Genomic DNA, 17,993 nt, shown 5'->3' with positions numbered 1-17,993 from the left:
CAAATCGTACCAAGCCATGGGAAACCCTCTTCATCGTTTCCACCTGTAATGTAGAAACGGCCTCACGTTGGAGTGCATTTCTGGAACCCTAGAAATAGCCTTGGCCGTTCACCGCTTTACGTAGATATAGCGCGTTTCTGACATTGTACTCGACACCTCAATTTTGCTCAAGTTGTGCAGCCCCGACACACAAGCGTGTACAGAAGAGACGTCGTTCTGCGCAGTCACGTGCTCTAACCGAACAAAACCTGAGATAAAGCAACGCACAAAGTGGGGAGCGACAATCTCACACATCACAAGTGGGATCGAGATTAGCGACACCGCGCCAAACTCCGCTGCGCAGTTCACTTTGATAGCCTCATAACATTTCTGAGACCTTATTGCTTCTCCTATCATTGCTAACATGTCGTTCGATGCGGAGAAGGTGCAGCGTGTCCTCAAGACGGTGCCGTCCCTTTATCGAGGACCCGGTGGTGCTGTCGCTGTCCTCAAAGATGGCAACCTCGTCGGCCAACATGTCTGGGGTTACGCTGACATGGACCGCCGGATCCCCATCACATCTCAGGTCCTCTTCCCAATCTGTTCGATCACGAAACAATTCGTTTCCATATTGCTGCTTGACCTCGCGGAGAAGCCACCGCCATCGATGACTCGTCAGGATTTCCAAGCACAGTTGCTCGCCAGACTCCGTGAAGTCGTACCCCCAGAATTTGTCGATGAAGGGGGGTTGACTGTGGAGAACCTAGTCGACATGTGCTCTGGACTGCGTGACTACTGGGCGCTCTGTACACTCCAAGGCAGTCGGCCGGATACCCCCTACTTGCTCAACGAGCATAATCCGGACATGCTGCGCCGCATCAGGTCTGTGCACTTCCGGCCTGGCTATGAATACTCATACTCCAACACAAACTTCAACGTAATGGAGCGACTCATCGAGCACGTCACGAAAGATTCTCTGGGCAACCTGTTGACTGAAAGGATCTTCGGTCCGGCCAAGATGAAAACAGCGCGGTTGTGTCCTCGCACCGACAGGTTGCCTGCACCCATTGTTGGATACGAGGGGTCGGAGGAGTTCGGATTTTTTCCGGCACCGAACTTCATCGAATGGTCTGCAGACGCTGGCTTGGTGGCTTCACTCGACGATATGATCGCATACGAAAAATACTTTGACCGCAGGTACACGGACCCGCAGGACAGCTACCGAGACGCAATTACTCCGCGCGACTACAGGGACGGCGCCAAGGCAAAATACCGCTACGGACTGCGACATGCTGATCTTGGAAAATACAACACGATGGGCCATGGTGGAGCTCTTCGCGGCTACAAACTCATGCGTCGTTACGTGGCTGGCGAACGCCTGTCTGTTGTTGTCTTGTTCAATCATTCAGCTAATGCGTCAGAAGCCGCCGGATACATTCTGAAGCAGATTCTGGACGTATCCGAACCGCCGCCATTGGCAGTCCAACCCGTTCAACAATGGTTCGGATCATTCCTTGACCCTGAGACTCAACTTTCGATTCGAGTTCTGCCAGGAGACGCGGGCAAGATCAAGATCGACTACGTGAGAGCAGAAGAGACACTGAGACTCGTTGATGCCAACAAGGCTGAATCTCCTGACATCGAGGCTTCGATCGACGGGGACATTCTGCACGTTCGCCGCTTCGACGACAACCGCGTGCTGACTGCGCAACGCCTAAACCAGAATGCAGGCATACTTGACAGATCGCCAGTGCAGGGCACTTATCGATGCAGCGAGACAGAGTCTACTTTCACCTGCGAGGGGGAGGGTGAGATATTGTACGGGTTGTTCGATGGTTGCTTCGGCTGGGGCCCGCCACACCTCATGACCCATCTTGGCGAAGATGTGTGGCTGTTGGCCGACCCACGCGCCATGGACGATCAACCTCCCGGCGATTGGACCATCGTGTTTGTTCGAAATGGGCAAGGAGCCGTAGTCAAAGCCAACGTCGGCTGCTGGCTGGCTCGGAAGCTTGACTTCGTGAAAGTGTAAAAGGCCGTAGAACAGAAATCTCGGAGAGTCACAGTCGGCTCGTGGTCACAATTCGTCATGTTGGGGCCAAAACTGAATAGCGCAATGTCTGCACACACATGGAGGATTAGCGGGCCTTTTATGCAGGGGAGCCTCCTGACGGATTCGTGGCACCGAAACGATTATGGCGCGTTTCACTCTTGCTGCAGACTTATATAGTTAACCATGCTGGCACAGTAGCCGCCCTGCCAGCGCTGCGAGACGTTGAACACCTCCACTGTCGAGCTGCTTTTTCCCTTGAAACCGGCGAAAACCTGACTCTTCCCTGTCCGATGTCGAATCGACCTTGATTCACCAGCTCGTATCCGGTACTGGCAGCCGAGAAGAGCAGGCTCGATCAGCCTGTGCAGCCGCAATTGCCATGACGACCCCCTCTACATGCGCCTCAGTGGCATCTTAGATTGCATCCACGCCAGCTATGTACACAACCGGGGGGCCAACGGACCTTGTGCCTGATTTCAAGTACCCAGCCTCCTTCCTGTCTTGGTTCTATCCCTTGCATGAGTTCATGCACCACATCTTCGCTCTGTATTTCGACACCCCGGGGCCGAAACACTTCCTCTAAGCTTGAAACGATGTTATATAAACCCGTTTGCCCTTACAAGTGATTGGGCAAGTATTTTTCTGCAGAGAACATTGCAAAGCCCCTCCTAGTTCTGAAGCGTCAAGGCCACAAAAAGCCGAGTTCTAATTTTACCTAGGTACAACTATTTGGGACTCGTCTCGACAGTATCAACATCAAGGAGGGATCATGGAGCAAACATTACCTACAGAAGCCGACGTATCAGCGCAGGCTGTCAGAGACGGGTCAAGAATTCCCAGCGAAGAATTGGCTTCGTACTTGCCTTTGAGTGGGATGATGAGAGAACTCAGCCTCGATAAAAGACCAGAACCCTGCACTTTAACGCCTAGCTCGAGGTCTTCTCAACCAACAACGACAATTAAATACCCGCCACCTGACTATTCAGAAGTCGATTCAGCTGCACCAGCGGACAGATTGGTTGAGCATTCGAACGACCACCCGCAAGAGTTACCACTGCCGTCAAGTCCCGCAGACGGCCTTTCCACATCGGGATCTTCACGGCCTTACGTCAAAGAGACTCGAAATGATTTGCTTTCAGCCGATGTGCCAATCATTCAAGCTATGCAAGAAGATATAGTGGTGGCGCCTCTGCACACCGACGTCCCTATTGGGCAGAATGTCGACACATCATCGGCCTCGAATACAACCGTATTTGGCCCGAGGAAACAAGCTGGAAACATCGAGCCAGATCGCGAGTCTGATAATATCTGTCCGTATGATATTAGATCGTGGCGCTTCGGAATACCGATCGCAAATACTGAGACAGGAGCTCCAGATATCTGCTGGTGCAATCAGTGTTTCCAGTCCGATCCTCCTCCCGACAACCGGATTTGCTTCGGTACTAGCGACGGCTACATTGAAGTGTGGACTGACAAACCCAAAGCGGCTATATTCTCGTCGTCCCCATCCCTCTGCTTTTGCAGGACGCTACCTTTCTACGTGGAGGCTGTGACGAAATATGACTTCTACAGAGATGATCCGCAAAAACTCAGAGACAACTCCCCGAAAAGAAAATACCTTCTCAGTTGTCGGAGTTTCTATATATCGAGCACTAAAGACAGCGGATTCAGGAACATTGATTCAGGAAGCGCGCAGATATGTTCACTCTCCTTTACGAAAAGCTCCCTCCAAACCCCACCATCTGGCCACCTGCGCCAGTCGTCCGCGCCAGAGAATAACGTCCATGTATTGGGACAAAATTCCCAATCCGCTAACAGGACGGATCATGCCATACCCGAAATTCGTGGTCCACCTAAGAGTAGTGCGGATGTTACCACTCTCACGCTGGAGTCTAAGCCTGCTCAACTTGATGTTTCTATCAATCCGAAGCCACCGGTTCTGCCAAAGGAAATCTGTTGGTGCGGCGATTTCTGCTGGGTGACAAAAGTGAGGAGAGCACGTACAGATCAGAGCGACAGCAGACTCGAACGTCGATCCGGGACCGAGATTGGACATCGCGTCTTCTTTTCCAGCGCTGGCGGGGAGATCGAAGTATGGACTGACCTACCGAAGCCAAAGAATGCTTTCACCGGGGTTGAAAAGTCCACCTGCAAAATGGCGCCGCGGCACGTATCCAGAGTCGTCAAGGTCGATATGTACACAGACAGACTAACCCAGTCTGCTCCAAAGAGAGAGCACCTCCTCAACTGCCGGGAGCCCTCGAACTGCCCCACTTTGGTTTTCGAAAGGAGTGGTGCTTGGGATGGCCGTGCCACCTTTTTGGTAAACGAGGATACGAGGGGGAAAGAGGATGTCTCAGCCCTTGAAGATTGTGGTTTTCACGAAGAAGGAGGAGGCCGACCGACCACGCATTCCACCAGGAGGGAGGAGAGTCCCAATCTTCTCAGTTCCAGTCTGCTTCAGCCTCCGCAAATTGGTCACCAACGACGGTCCTCGGCTCCGGAAGCACTGGGGAACAAGACGGAACGACCTCCCCGACGTCCAAGGGCGAAGTATTATCGCCTCCCCAATGGGAAAACTGCTATTTTGAGGATGCCTCCAGGAGACATCCCAAGTCCCTACATCTAAAAGATTTACTTTTCTTTTTCCGCTCTTTGCCGGCCAAGCAACCCGCCAATGTCGTTGGTGTCGATGGGACGGCTGCATGAACCTTCTTGAACTCGGCCACATCCACGATCAGTTTTAGCAAGCCATATAAAGGTGCCTATCTGTTAATTGAGAACGAGACGTGAGCGCATTATATCGAAATGGATTGGTGTCTAGCTGTAAGAGATGGAAGGATGCTTAGCTGTAGCGTGGCTTGAAAATTGATCGCCCAGCTTCGTACTGGGCGTGGATGGACTTGGAGGCGATAATTAAAATCTGTAACGGAAAGTGTTGTTGGTGAGGATCATTCTTTGAAAGACTTTAAGTCTAAGGTGTGAAGGGCAAAGCGGATACCGACGTTACGTTCTCGAGATAAATATCGAGCCGCTACTAACGAATGGGACGAGGATGCGAGGGCCTTTTTCCTAGGGTAAGGAATTCCCAACCGCTCATGGCAGACACGTGCAAGTGTGAGATATCGATCTTGGGTACCGACTCGCCACGACTCTTATTCTGAAGACGCCAGCACGAAGTGGTTCGCGACTTTGCCCCAGGTCCTTGTACAAATTGTCCAACAGAAGTACTTTGAATGAGAAAATCTATTCCTGCCTTATCTTCCACGTCTGGTAATTGCTATTCCGGCCTCGGCAAGTGGCATTGGGCTGGCCTCTTCAGGTCTGAAGCCATCATTCCTTGTTCTTTCCTACCCCGACTATCTCCTCCTGTGCAACAATGACATTCTCGTGTACAGTGCGGCCGATCAGATTCCCAGACTTCTTCTTTCAGAAATGTATGAACCCTTTATGACGCCATGATTTGCGTTAGACATGCATGAAATGGTTATTTTTCTCTCTGGATCATGTCATCGGGCATCTATTCGCTTCATCCATAAAAGCCTAATAGCAACAGTGGCCAGCAACAGAAGAGCAGTAATTGATGAATCTTTCAATGTCGATTTATCGGACCTTTCTATGTCCCTCGTGTCCTATTAACGTTAGAATCCATGCAAAGCTATTCTTCGTAGCGCAACTTTACGTAGGGTGGCTGCCCCCGACAGCTGCGGCGTCTTTTGCGCACGCCAAAGCATTTTGCATTTCACCGTGATAGTCCGGCCTTCGCTCAGCTCCCAAGCAATTTCAATTGCATCGATGCTTTCAGAGTGGCTCTCTGGACAGCACAGCCAACAACCCAGAGAGGCCTATGTCACGACTCGGGTTAACTGGCAAGGTGCTCGCGTCCGCGAGCGGAAAATGGACTTTAGAGGAATCAAGATTCGTGGTAGGAATGCTCGGTAGGTTTGACATTCCTAGATGCAACACAGTGCCATCCCTTGCAGACTCTCCGAAACGACTTGGAGCGAAGGACAGGTCTCATCTACTATATGACCAGAATCAACTTCGACTCAGTACCGTCTCTCCACTCGAGGAGCGAGTAACATGTTTCCACTTCGCTCAGAAAATCAGGATTTTCCGTCGCTGTGTAGCCGTCTACCACAATTTTAAGCTTCCCTGTTCTCTTACTCTATCACCGTAATCTCCCTTCTGGCTGATGATAAGAGACTTTTCCATTCTTTCCTCGATTTTCTTAGCTCTGTGTACCCTATACGCCGAAATTTCCTTGCTGAAGACTGTTCCACGACCAGGAACATCCACTTATAGCCGCAGTGCCCAAGGTACACTAGTCTGCAGTTGCCTAAATCAAGTTTCGGCACTTCAAAATCTGGGCCGCTGTAACGATGACTATATGAAGGCCAGAGTAACTCCCTTGTAAGGTCCAGGTCCGACGGCTCCAAGACCCGTGCCTCTAAAGCGATGAATGCTTCTTTGACCTTTCCGAACGGCGATTTCTCTGTCTCGGGTAGCACACCGCTGTCGATCAGCTTAGCGTCGGGGTATTTGCATTCTTCGACGAAAACTGGGTATGGTGCTGTAACCCACGACCAACTGGGTGAACCGAAACGCTTGGTACAATCCACGCCTCCGAAGTTTGAATTTCCGGTGCGTCTAAAGGCGGGTGTAGACCGGTATCAACCCAGATGGTGGATGATTGTTTTCTTCCAAAAGCCAGCGAGATAGACATCGTCCCACATATTGGCGAGTTCGGCAGCTATGCCAGCTATAGCCGGTAGACGGTCGTCGAAGAATGTTAGATCCCTCTGGCTGTACTCGTAGATGACTGTCGTCCATATTTGATTTTGCGTGACTTTTAGGTAGTACTCCCTGCTCTCCTGAGTATTCCTCCTGGCGAAGTTCTTATCCACCAAACCAAATATGGACACAGGCAGGTCACTACAACCGAAGTTGAAGTTTACGTATGTATCGAGCACCGGCTGGAATCCTTCTCCTATACACTTCAGGGTGATCTGAGATGAGTCGAAGATGAGGGCACGGGGCGACAAGAGAAGCTCCTGGAAAGTCCAGGCCCTTTGGAAGACCGGTTCGTCGGAGGAATATATGAAATGCGAATCCTGCATCCTGAGATAAACCGTTCCACAAGTAGAGTCATCGATAAAGATAGGAAGCTGTGTGCTAGGTTCGTTCGGGCTCGCGTTAGAAAGAAATCCATCTGTCACTCGTTCTGCGCTGGCCGCCACAATTGTAAGTGTAGAATTTTTATATATGGATCCCATCTTGGCAATTTGGTCAAGCATATCGCTTCTGTCATCTTGGAGGATACAAAGCGCATCGATCCAAAGATAGCGAATTCCAATCTTTCGGCACACCTGGATGGCATCTGAGATTGTCTTTGGTAACTGACGGGGCAGAGCCACTGAATGATCGCGGAGATTTGAGTTAGTTGTGGCGACATGCTTATCACCGCTTCCCCAACAGTAACTCAGGGAGGCGTATTGTGCTTTCTCGTTCGCGAGAGAATTGCGGAGTCGGGCCGTCGAATTATCCGTTCCAACGTCAAGAACTCTCCGGGGTAGATCAGGGGAACAACTCCGAGGACAAGAAGGATGCTTATTCAGACAGTCGTCGAGCCACCGGCGAATCTTGCTGACCATTATAGGGTGTAGCTCTTTAGACTCTCGCCTTCCAGGGACCAAACCTGATGCCGGGTCGGCTATACCATGATCAGCATCATTCTCAAAGATATTGCGCCTAGTGCCAACTCGCCCTCGAAAGTTACGAGATTGAACCTTGTATGATCCAAGATCCTAGGTACTGGGTCTTCTGGGAACTGCACATCGAAGCTATGCAAGAGGATGTTGTCCCAAGGGTACCTTGAGAGCCTGCTCTCCGCGGAAGACGACCGATGAGTGGCATTGGCGAAAATCCGAATCTCGTCCTGAGTGACCGATCCGTCTTCCTCATGGTCCCAATCTTGAGATTCCGTGACATCCCAAATTGCGCGGCAGAGCGCACAGCCAAAGGCTGCCATTTCTTGGATTCGGTACCAGTTGAAGTGCTTATAGCCGTCGTCGCTAAGAAGCGCAGCAAGTCCCTCCGGCGTCCCTGTCATGGACTTACACTTTGTGCAACAGTGTGGACTTCCGGTCAGGAATTTCAGCCAAAAACTGTCTTCCTTTCGGCTCAGCTGGGTCAGGGCGTCTTCTGTCCCTTCCTGTGCTTCGAGATTGCTCTTATCTCTGTCACTACCATCATCGCCCTTTGGAAGGATGTGGTCAAGGGCGGCAGCATACTCCGACTTCATCACGCCTAAGTGAGTGCGGGCAACTTTTGAATGCCTTGAAGGTTCGTCACAGGCGGCACTGTTGGGGCTACCAATTTCATTGTCACCAATGCTGCAATTGTCACTCTGCGAGACTTGGCGTTTAATGAGGCTGTTGTTAGGAGCCATCAACACCCAAAGGACTGGTAGCTGAGGCCAAGAATCGTGGTAAAAGTAAAAAAGGATTTTTGAGATGAGGAATAATTAGATCCATAAGCGCAGCTTTAGCACTGCCTTCCCCTTGAGACATGTTCATGGCAGGCAGCAGGGGTGTTTCAAAATGGCGCCTCTCGACCATACTAGACCCAAACTGGGAGCCCTTCGTTTGAAAGGGTTCCAGTTATGGGGCCTGCAGGGTTTCAAGGTTTTCCCTCGGCGGTGCTCAGGCGGCTCAAGACGCAGCGAGTAGGTTGGGTAGCGAAGGCCAGGCACATAGGCTGTCAGCTACAGAAGTAAAATATACCTATTCTGCGTGGAACTGTCTGCCCACTGTGTCCTCGTACTGTTTCCCTCACTTGGTGCCCGCCAGAATCGGACGCTGAGCATCTTCCAGGTGAGGGGCGTTTTTGTGTCGACTCAGCATGCTCCTGCTGCTGACGCTATTCTCCTTGCGCTTGATACGGGAGAGAGAGGACAGCACTCTGGATTGGTGAAAGATGTGATCACCTATGAGTTGTAGTTGACAACAATTCTACAGCGTTCTGTTATTTTATTCGTTCCATCCTAACTACGTCTTAGTGTGAAGACAGCCTCGTGTGTAGTTGGTGAGCTAAATCATTGGGCATTTCATCACGCCAGGATGTCTGTGCTGTAGTGGGGTTGAACGGGGCGCCGGTGACACTCACGTGACTGGCCCCAAGACTTGCCAAGAACAGGCGAAGCCGTGTCCGAGCTCTCATGTCGTGAGTACTTCCTTCCTAGAGCTGGCTTCGTGTAAACATGAGACTACTGGATACAAAAACACTTCGACTCGTCGAGTTCTCTCTTCCACCTGCGGAATATGCCATTCTCAGCCACACATGGGGAGAGGAAGAAGTCACACTTCATGACCTCACGGCAGACTCAGCTCGCCGTCTTCGAGGCTGGCAAAAGATCCTGAGATGTTGTAACCTTGCAGCCAGGGACGGCTGGCAATACGTCTGGATTGATACTTGCTGTATTGACAAATCTAGCAGCGCAGAGCTTTCCGAAGCCATCAACTCCATGTTCTCGTGGTACAGAACATCTTCAATCTGCTATGTCTACATGAGTGATGTCAGTTGTACGTCTCAAAGGTTCAACGCCGCAGAATTTCGAGGCAGTCGATGGTTCAGCCGAGGGTGGACTCTACAAGAACTCATAGCTCCCGCGTTCGCGCTGTTCCTCAATTCGGCTTGGCAAGAACTCGGGTCCCGATCTGCTCTGTCGGTCGACGTGGAAATCGCCACGGGCATATCGCGCTCCAATCTTGTCAACTACAAGCACTGCAGTATCGCAACCCGAATGTCCTGGGCGGCGCATCGAGCCACTACGCGCGTGGAAGACCAGGCTTATTGTTTACTGGGACTGTTTGGCATCAACATGGCGCTGCTGTACGGCGAAGGCTCTAATGCGTTTCAAAGGTTACAACTCGAGATTATCCGGAGCTCGGACGACGAATCCATTTTCGCATGGAACAATCATGTCGACAATTTCGGTGCCGAACTTTTTGCCCGGTCCCCCTCCTGGTTCCGCTTCTCGGGCCATATTGAGCCCTATACCGGGGGTGACGACGCTGACAGGTCAGATTTCGTAATGACCAACCGAGGGCTAAATATCAGCGTGAAGCTCTTGGACTACTGTGGGGAAAAATTTGCAAGACCACGATTCGGCGGCATGGGTCCTGATGTGTTTGCGTATTCTTTCGAACCCGCCATCCACGCCCTTTGGCTGCTGAAGTGCAGGTCGACGAAAACAGGGAACCAACTCGGCATTTATCTCCTGAAAGAATTGGATGGCCGGTACCACCGGAATCAGCGGCTAAGCATCGTAGAATTCGGGGGCAGGTTCTGTCGGACCACGGACTGGAAGCTCGGTCCAAGGAAGGATATCTATGTGAGGTCGTCGCCTGCTGACGGGCTGCAACATTTCAACGAGCGACCCGCAACACTGAGGCTTAACTTCGTCTTTCCTCCCACCAAGATTGCTATGGGGAGGGTTGTATTCAGCAAGCTTCGCATCCTTGGCAACGCTCTCAATTTCCCTTTGTATCAAACATATGGCCATCTACTCACGCCGAGAAATTATAAAGTAGTAGAGGAGGATGTCTTTCCATTCGTGGAAGAAGAGCCATGTGAAATGGAGGGACTCGACAACCTGGGCCACCGCCTTGGGCGCATCGCGATCACAGCGATCACGGAGAACGCTGCCACGCTTTACTTTTTTGAAGTCCACTCCGCGACGCACTCAGTCATCTGCGCGATCCTCGTATGTGCCTGGACCAAGTGTCCTGTTGTCGGTCTGTTTCGATACTCGGATAGTGTGGAGTTCCACCTGTTCCTCGAGAACATTGCAGCCTATCCGCGAGATCCCGCTCATCTTACAGAAATAGCGCGGCTGCCACTGGAATCAATGGGTCAAACTGTTGTGGCAGAATGTACGCCACGGAGTTGTGAGAGCTGGAGAACACAGGATACAATAGCCGGGCTCATCAGACTGTCTTTCCAGGATGGTGTCCCGTTCGAAGTCTGATTCGACAGCACCAGAAAAGGCTAGGAGAATATCAAATATCGCCTTTTACCGATCAAAACCTAGGGCCCTGCAACCGCCCACTTTTGAACTGAACCAGTTTATTGGGGACAATCATTCTGATTAGCGAGAATTGGATCTCGAATTAAGCTTTGTCAATGCAAAAATAGCAAAACAGCGGGCTCTAGAGCCTGTTCTGTAAGTGCTTCATGTCCAAATAGTGAGTTGTGATGACTATTTTATGAGTGCTATTGTCACGAACCTGACAAGCACATAAGCTAAAACGACAGAATGCTGACGAACCTCAACACCCCAAAAATAGAAGCAATGAATCCTGCCGCCATGAGAAGGCATATATGGTTTTCTCGCTCAGTGGCCGGTGCATTCCGGCTATGGAGAAGGGGGGAATGAGTGACAGGATCAAGTCAGAAGCGATGTTAAAGGCTAAAAGATATTTATCCCTGCAATCCACAGTGTTTGCGAATGGAGCTCGAGCGAGGCATTTGACGTGTTCTTGGCGATTGTAGTACGATCCGACCATGGATCTTCATTGAAACGTGCAGGAATGGTTCAGCTAGTAAGGACCCTTCAAATCACTTGCTACGAACGTCTCCACGTCGACTGGTCATGCTCCACGTCAACTGGTCATGATTGGATGTTATCTTGTTAAAACGTGTGCCCTCCTTCACAGAACATCCAATCTTCTTGGCAAAGCTCCGCCTTGTGCACATGATGATATACGTAGACATGGTTCACTGTGCCTTGAATCCTCAGTCCCAACCAAGTCATATCTCCAGCATTTCCGTCTGTCTCTAATTTACCGACGGATTTTCAATGGTGGTCGCCACGACGGTCGACGCACAGGCAACAACTATGACCCCACCCCTCAACCGGTGAAGCGTTCATGGGTTGAAGTACAGTACAAAACGACCTGCTTCCGCCGTATACTGGCTGGCCAGCTGACTGCTTTACGAACGAAGACCACTTCCCCTCAAGCTTGGCTGTTACGCAGACTCAGATACCAACCTCCAAAGACCATGGCATGCATGCCAAGAAAACGCCGAACCGGGACAAGACAATTCAGCACGAATTGAACGGAAGCTCATCGACAAGGCGTTGCGAAAGCTGAACCTCGAACACGAAATAGAGCTGAAAGAGCTGAAAGAGCTGAAAGAATCTCATCTCAAATAGCATCCCGTTCTCCCCATTGTCATGTCTTTCTCAGGTTCGACAATTTAGTTCTCAGCCGTACTATACTGATATTCTATCATGAGTCGAAGACAGGTCTTCAGCCCTAGAGCCATTTACCTTTTCCCTTCTTCAACCATCACCGACGGCGTATGTGCTCTACGATGCTACTTGAAGCATTATGGCTACCTTGACCAGGGACACGACGTGTCGAAGGAAACCTTCGACGGCGACTTGGAGACGGGTTTGAAGAAATTCCAAGGTTATTATGGCCTCGAAACCTCGGGCAGGCTTGATGGTCCCACAAAGGCTATGCTCACTCGAGGTCGCTGTGCCGTTCCGGATGTGACCCCTAAATCATCGCTGGAGGCAAACATCGCCGTTCCTTGGGGCACAAAGACACTCACCTACCACCTGGGTACCCCAAGCACCGATCTTCCGGCACAAGACTGCTGGGATGCAGTGCAACGAGCCTTCACAGCCTGGGAAAACGCCGGCGTTGGCTTGAAGTTCACAAAGGTCGACGACGTGACTCTGGCAAATACCGCCGTCAAGTTTGGACCCGCGCAAGATCCCGACCTCAGCATGGTCGGCAACACTCTCGCTCACGCCGACTTCCCTCCCGGAGAATCCATTCTAACCCATCCCCGGGATCAGCTACCTCTTCACTTTGACGACTCTGAACATGTTTGGGTGAACGGAGCCGTGTTCAACGCTTTCGACATCGAGACAGTGGCGTTGCACGAAATCGGGCATTGTCTAGGGCTGTTTCACTCGAATGTAAGAGGTTCGGTGATGTACCCCTTTGTGAGTGATCAGTTCACCTTGAGGAGATTGCAGCAGGATGATATCCTCGGCATCGGGGAGTTGTATGGACCCGGGTGGCGGCCAGTACCGAATGCAGGGACTCAGACCACGTGATGAAAACGCCCGACAGCGTCCAGCAAGGCATCACAGGCCGCGGTTATTTCAGGGTGGCACTGGAGCTGTTTGACATTGCGGCGTCCATGAGATGACAAACGTGCCCAGCAATGTTTTTCAAACTTGAGACTCGCATCGTGGTTTTCGATACCTTATCGATAAGCCTGATACAAATACCTACAAGTAGTATGAATTGGATAGTATCAGTATTTTGGTGATACTCTTGGCATCTCTTTACTAGGAATTAATCTAGACTAGTGTCTCCAAATCTGGACTAGCGTAAAACCTTCCTTTAATTTCCGCCCCCATTTAGTAGCTTCCCGTTCAGTCTCAGCCCCCAAATACTTCTACTAAAGTATTATAATACCTCTAATACTACTAATACTAAGTAATACTAGTATTATAGTGATACCCTTTTGATACCCGTGGTATCGAAAACCACCTTGCTTGAGAGCTTTTTCCATTACGATGCTGCGTTCTTTCCTCAGAAGCCGAGCCCGTTGCATATTGGTGTTGATACTGTACATGAATCTGCTTAGAGGTTCATACTCTGTTAAATATCTCTGTAGGAGTCCTAAAATGGATCCTTCATTGAGGCTCTTGAATGGGCTCCTATTCAAGACCATGCTCCAGGCGTCTCCTCAGCGGTATGTCCTGCCTATATGCCGGCTGGCCTCAAATCGTAAATTTTCCGTGGGCTACTTAGGTGCAGGAGTACAGATCAATTACGCCTAATGTCACGTTTGATATCAATAACCCAACCGACCTCGATGCTCAAGCATTCTCCCTGAGACGTTATGTCACCACCGAGGATAATGGCCAACTTGGCAACTGGGCTGTAGCCTCTTCCGTGAGCGCTCAAGTCGCATCAACTTTAGGGGCTATGTGGCAATACTCGCAGCAAATGAACTTCACTCTTTCCCAACGTGGTCGGCCTTTGATCACTCTCTCTTCTGCGGCAAAAGAAGACTCTCTCATGAGTCCCCTAGTTCAAGTCCAATGCGGTAACTACCATAGGACAACGGTCGACCGGATATCAGACTTAGAGCTACAATTTCCGGGGAATCTGCTGGTGAGGCCGAATCAAGATCGCTTACACTACTGGGAAGACCATTGGACAGCTTCTGTGAGCCCAGCATCGTGGAACTATTCCGAAAACCTGCACCTCAGCTGGATCGATTTGTCAGAGCCAAACGTGAAAGGCGTTGTAGTCAGCAGGAGCCCTGGAGAGGATGAGAAGAGGAACTTAATAGTATGCACGATATATCCACTTTGGGTGCCGGTCACCATGTCGTTGGACCCTCGGTCTGATAACGCTGTTATCCTGAACAGTCCGAGTCCAGAGGCAGCCGTTATGAACACCGCTGTCATTGCTCAAGCGCGGGAGATGCGACTAGAGGAGCCGTTTCTAAGGAACTTGAATCGCAGAATTGTTGCTGACTATACTGGACATGCCTCAGCAGTGCCGACATCTAATCGTAGTGCCAAGCTTTGATAATCCGATAAGATCAAGAGCTCGTTGAGGATAAGAAGCCAGATGCGGATGAGGGAGCCAGATTGGGGTAACCTTTAAGAATTTCCTAATTATCATATAGATCTCTCCGAAAACACTCGAGGAACAGCGACGCTTCTGATTATTTTTCCCTCTATTTCTGGAGCTTGGCTGAATGTGCTAAGGATTTACTGATTTGCCTACTTTCTCTTCACCAAAGCTGATCCAGTCGGCATGAAGTGCACTGGACCCCTTAACTTGACCTAGCTCGTCCTGTCGCTATTATCATACCGATGTGTATCTATTCAAGTCGAACCAGAATTACATACTGCAGAAATTTGAGGTTTATGCCTCCATTTTCTGAGGGTTTTAATTTTTGCGAATTTAGTATCTATGCTAAGCCGTAAGTGGCGCGTATTGGCCAATTAAAGGGAGCTTAATCTAATGCCCTCAGCAACCGGCTATACTTGCCTCCCGGTCCGCAGTAGTGCAGAGAGGTAGGCGGCCTACAGAACATCTGTATCTACCCTCTAGGTCAAAATCAGCACTTTCAACCTCTTCGCAGATGTCATTTTCGAGTCAGATCTCACTGACGGGACCCCATTTCTTTCAGAGCGATCAGGGTTGCGAGGAGAGGTTTCATGCGCTTACAAGCGCTGTACACTGCCGCTGACCCGCTATTTGGTGGAGATTAGAGTTTCGATAGGACGAAAGTTATTGAGACGGCTACGTGGCGGATCGACATAAATCAGTATAAGTGAAAACCTCGCCGTATGATGCGAAGACTACGGCGATATTTTGTGATGTTTCTCTTCCTGTTTGATGTTGTGTAACTATGCCCGATTAATGTTAGCTCTATACCCAAAGTGAGCGTAGCAGCCCAACGTGAGGCGTAGCGGCCCAAAGTGAGGCTACGCAGCAACTTCGAAGCGAGGTACCATCTCAGCACCAAGTGCTACCAACTGATAGTGAGTGATGTAAGCCTGCCTCATGGTTAAACACTTTCTCTTTTATCTGATTTTCCTTCAATAGTCGGCAAATGTCTCTCGAATTATATCCTCGTTCGACCTAAAGCTACATTCAGGATTTAACCTGACATAGACGATGAGTTCCGTACAGCCTACGGAAAGAGAAGACCGACAAAGCCACGAAAACATTACAGGACTCTTGTCCAAAATTCCTCGACTCTGGAAGCACAAATCTCAAGATAAACAATCCTCTAGAACCCATCGCTCCAGAGGCTCTCACTTTAAACCAACTAAGGAAGACAAAACTCGTAACAAAGAACTTGATAAGGCCGCAAATACCGGAGCAAAGGACGCTGGAGACAAAGCAAAGGACTCTGGAGACAAATCAAACAAGATCCCACACAAAGAAGCAGCTGAAAATAAGATGTAGCAGAAATGGGCTCATCTGCAGGCAGAACACCTAAGCCAACCGAGGCAGCCCAAGAAAGACGCAATTTGTGTCACGAGAGGTTCATCGAAATCGTTCAAGACATCCAGAAATGTCTCAAAGAAGTGCAATGCCCTGAGCCACCAGCGGTATCACCAGAGGCACCACTTCAAGATCACCCAACTATACTAGACTTGCCAGAGCAAGTCGCTGAAGAAAGCAAAAAATCGCTTCTATACACCGATGATGGCTACGGAGAGAGAGGGGACACACATGGGCCTCAAAAAGTAGTCTTCATGAACTTGACGGAACTACAGAGGCTCAATCTCCACGCGTTAAGAAAACAGTTGGCCGACATAGTTCTCGGGATTATTACAGACAACTCTTTAGACGATAAGCAAGCAAAAACGATCCGACCACTAATGTCTGACTATTGTGAGTAGGCCTAAACTTTCCTGAACACATCGCAGCCAGTCCCTGTACTTATTATTTAATAGGTAATGCACTCCGAGACTACGACTACATGAAAGAAAACTATATTGCCGATAGCAGTATGGACCCTTTCTATTTAATTACCGGGAAACGCTGTGACCATGCCATTCTGGGTACTAAGATCCAAGATTCGAAGATTCTTGAATTTCTCAAAGATGAAAAACCTGGTGAGATATGGAGGACGTACCTGGATGGCTTTGACAAATCGCTAATGGGCGGTGGTCGTCCATGGGTAAGAGAGAAAGAAAATCGGACGGCATTCGTTAGGCGTTTCTGGTTCGGACTGGCAGGAGGGTTAGCGCTGATTGCTCCAATGCTTATCATCATTCTTCACGATGATCGAACGACAGCAGTGACAACTGCTTCTGTTGCGACGTTACTTTTTGCGGCAGTAACGGCCAGTTATCACGAACATGATGCGAGTCCCTTAGCTGTCGTTGGAGCAACGGCTGCGTATGCTGCGGTTTTAGTTGTTCTGGTGAGCACAGCGTTATAGGTAATGATTTTCCACTACCACAAGTATTTTCTGCTCTTTTGCGAGCCTTGTGTTCCGTGTCTTTCGACTTTCGCGTCATTCAATGCAGAGGGCTCTTCCTGCCTCTGAAATTACTGAATGGTATTGTTCAGTGCTGGTGTTTAAGGTAAGAATGGAGTGTATTAGAGAGCGTAGATAATAGGAGACATTCCATTTATAAATAAAATGCGAGAAGGAGGAAAGAGAGGGCGTTCGAGGACGGAGGGAAAGACGTCGCGAGCGTGTCGGCCCAAAGCGGACTACGCCCGGGCCGACGGGAGGGTGCCGGAGTCGGACGCCCATCACCACGACTTGCTCCCCCTCCTCAGGGTGCGGTCCAGTATGTATATAGCTGAGCGACCACGAAGAAAGAGGAAGAATAATTTCCATGATGTGAGGCGTCTATCACGGAAGCGATGTAGAATCCATCTTCCGTGATGGCCAGAAGGTCAATAGATAAGTCTGCTGTGGATGTTCCGCCGCCCTGACGGATCGGTCTCCTCCGGGAACTCTATGGCTCAGCCAAATAAATACCGCTTCTCGTCATCGCCCTGCCACACTGCGCAAGAGTTTCGAACCGCGCTCTTCGAGGCAACCAGCCAGCCCGTCACATCACACCATCGCCAGGAGGTTAGGTGGTTGAAGAGTTTTGCTCCGATTCATCTCAAGATTCCGTGGTGGGCCACGTTCCTGGGTGGATCAGGACTTCGTCGTTTCCGAGCGAACCGCGATTCATATCTGGAGGGTTATTCTGTGTTGTGGGCAGACCGCTCCCGCTTTCTTTGAGTATATGTGTCGCAAGGGGTCCCGCAATCGGTCCGTCAATTCTCGCAAGAGCCACCATTGTCGAACGCGAACTTGACTCTCGCTTCCGTAGAGACCGGACTACATACAAGTATGTTTGAGAGACTCAAGACCATCCGAAAGGATA

General features: G+C 50.2%; 3 protein-coding genes across 3 annotated transcripts; all 3 read left to right on the top strand.

The window, feature by feature from the left end:
* Positions 1-364: 364 nt before the first annotated feature.
* PV07_07507 (uncharacterized protein) lies at positions 365-2,201 on the top strand. Its single transcript, XM_016394597.1, has one exon. It carries the CDS (start codon positions 404-406, stop codon positions 2,009-2,011), a length of 1,608 nt encoding a protein of 535 aa, XP_016248016.1. The 5' UTR covers positions 365-403; the 3' UTR covers positions 2,012-2,201.
* A 7,092-nt stretch (positions 2,202-9,293) lies between these two features.
* On the top strand, positions 9,294-11,063 carry PV07_07506 (uncharacterized protein; the record flags this gene model as incomplete). The annotated part of the gene is made up of 1 exon (XM_016394596.1): positions 9,294-11,063. One exon carries the CDS (start codon positions 9,294-9,296, stop codon positions 11,061-11,063), a length of 1,770 nt encoding a protein of 589 aa, XP_016248015.1.
* A 4,624-nt stretch (positions 11,064-15,687) lies between these two features.
* On the top strand, positions 15,688-17,078 carry PV07_07505 (uncharacterized protein). Its single transcript, XM_016394595.1, has 2 exons — positions 15,688-16,491; positions 16,554-17,078. The coding sequence occupies exons 1-2, from the start codon at positions 16,065-16,067 to the stop codon at positions 17,042-17,044; spliced, it is 918 nt and encodes a 305-aa protein (XP_016248014.1). The 5' UTR covers positions 15,688-16,064; the 3' UTR covers positions 17,045-17,078.
* Positions 17,079-17,993: the final 915 nt, after the last annotated feature.

The sequence above is a fragment of the Cladophialophora immunda genome (genome assembly GCF_000835495.1).
Source record: "Cladophialophora immunda strain CBS 83496 unplaced genomic scaffold supercont1.4, whole genome shotgun sequence".
Lineage (NCBI taxonomy): Eukaryota > Fungi > Ascomycota > Eurotiomycetes > Chaetothyriales > Herpotrichiellaceae > Cladophialophora > Cladophialophora immunda.
This window is presented reverse-complemented; position numbering and strand designations above follow the sequence as displayed.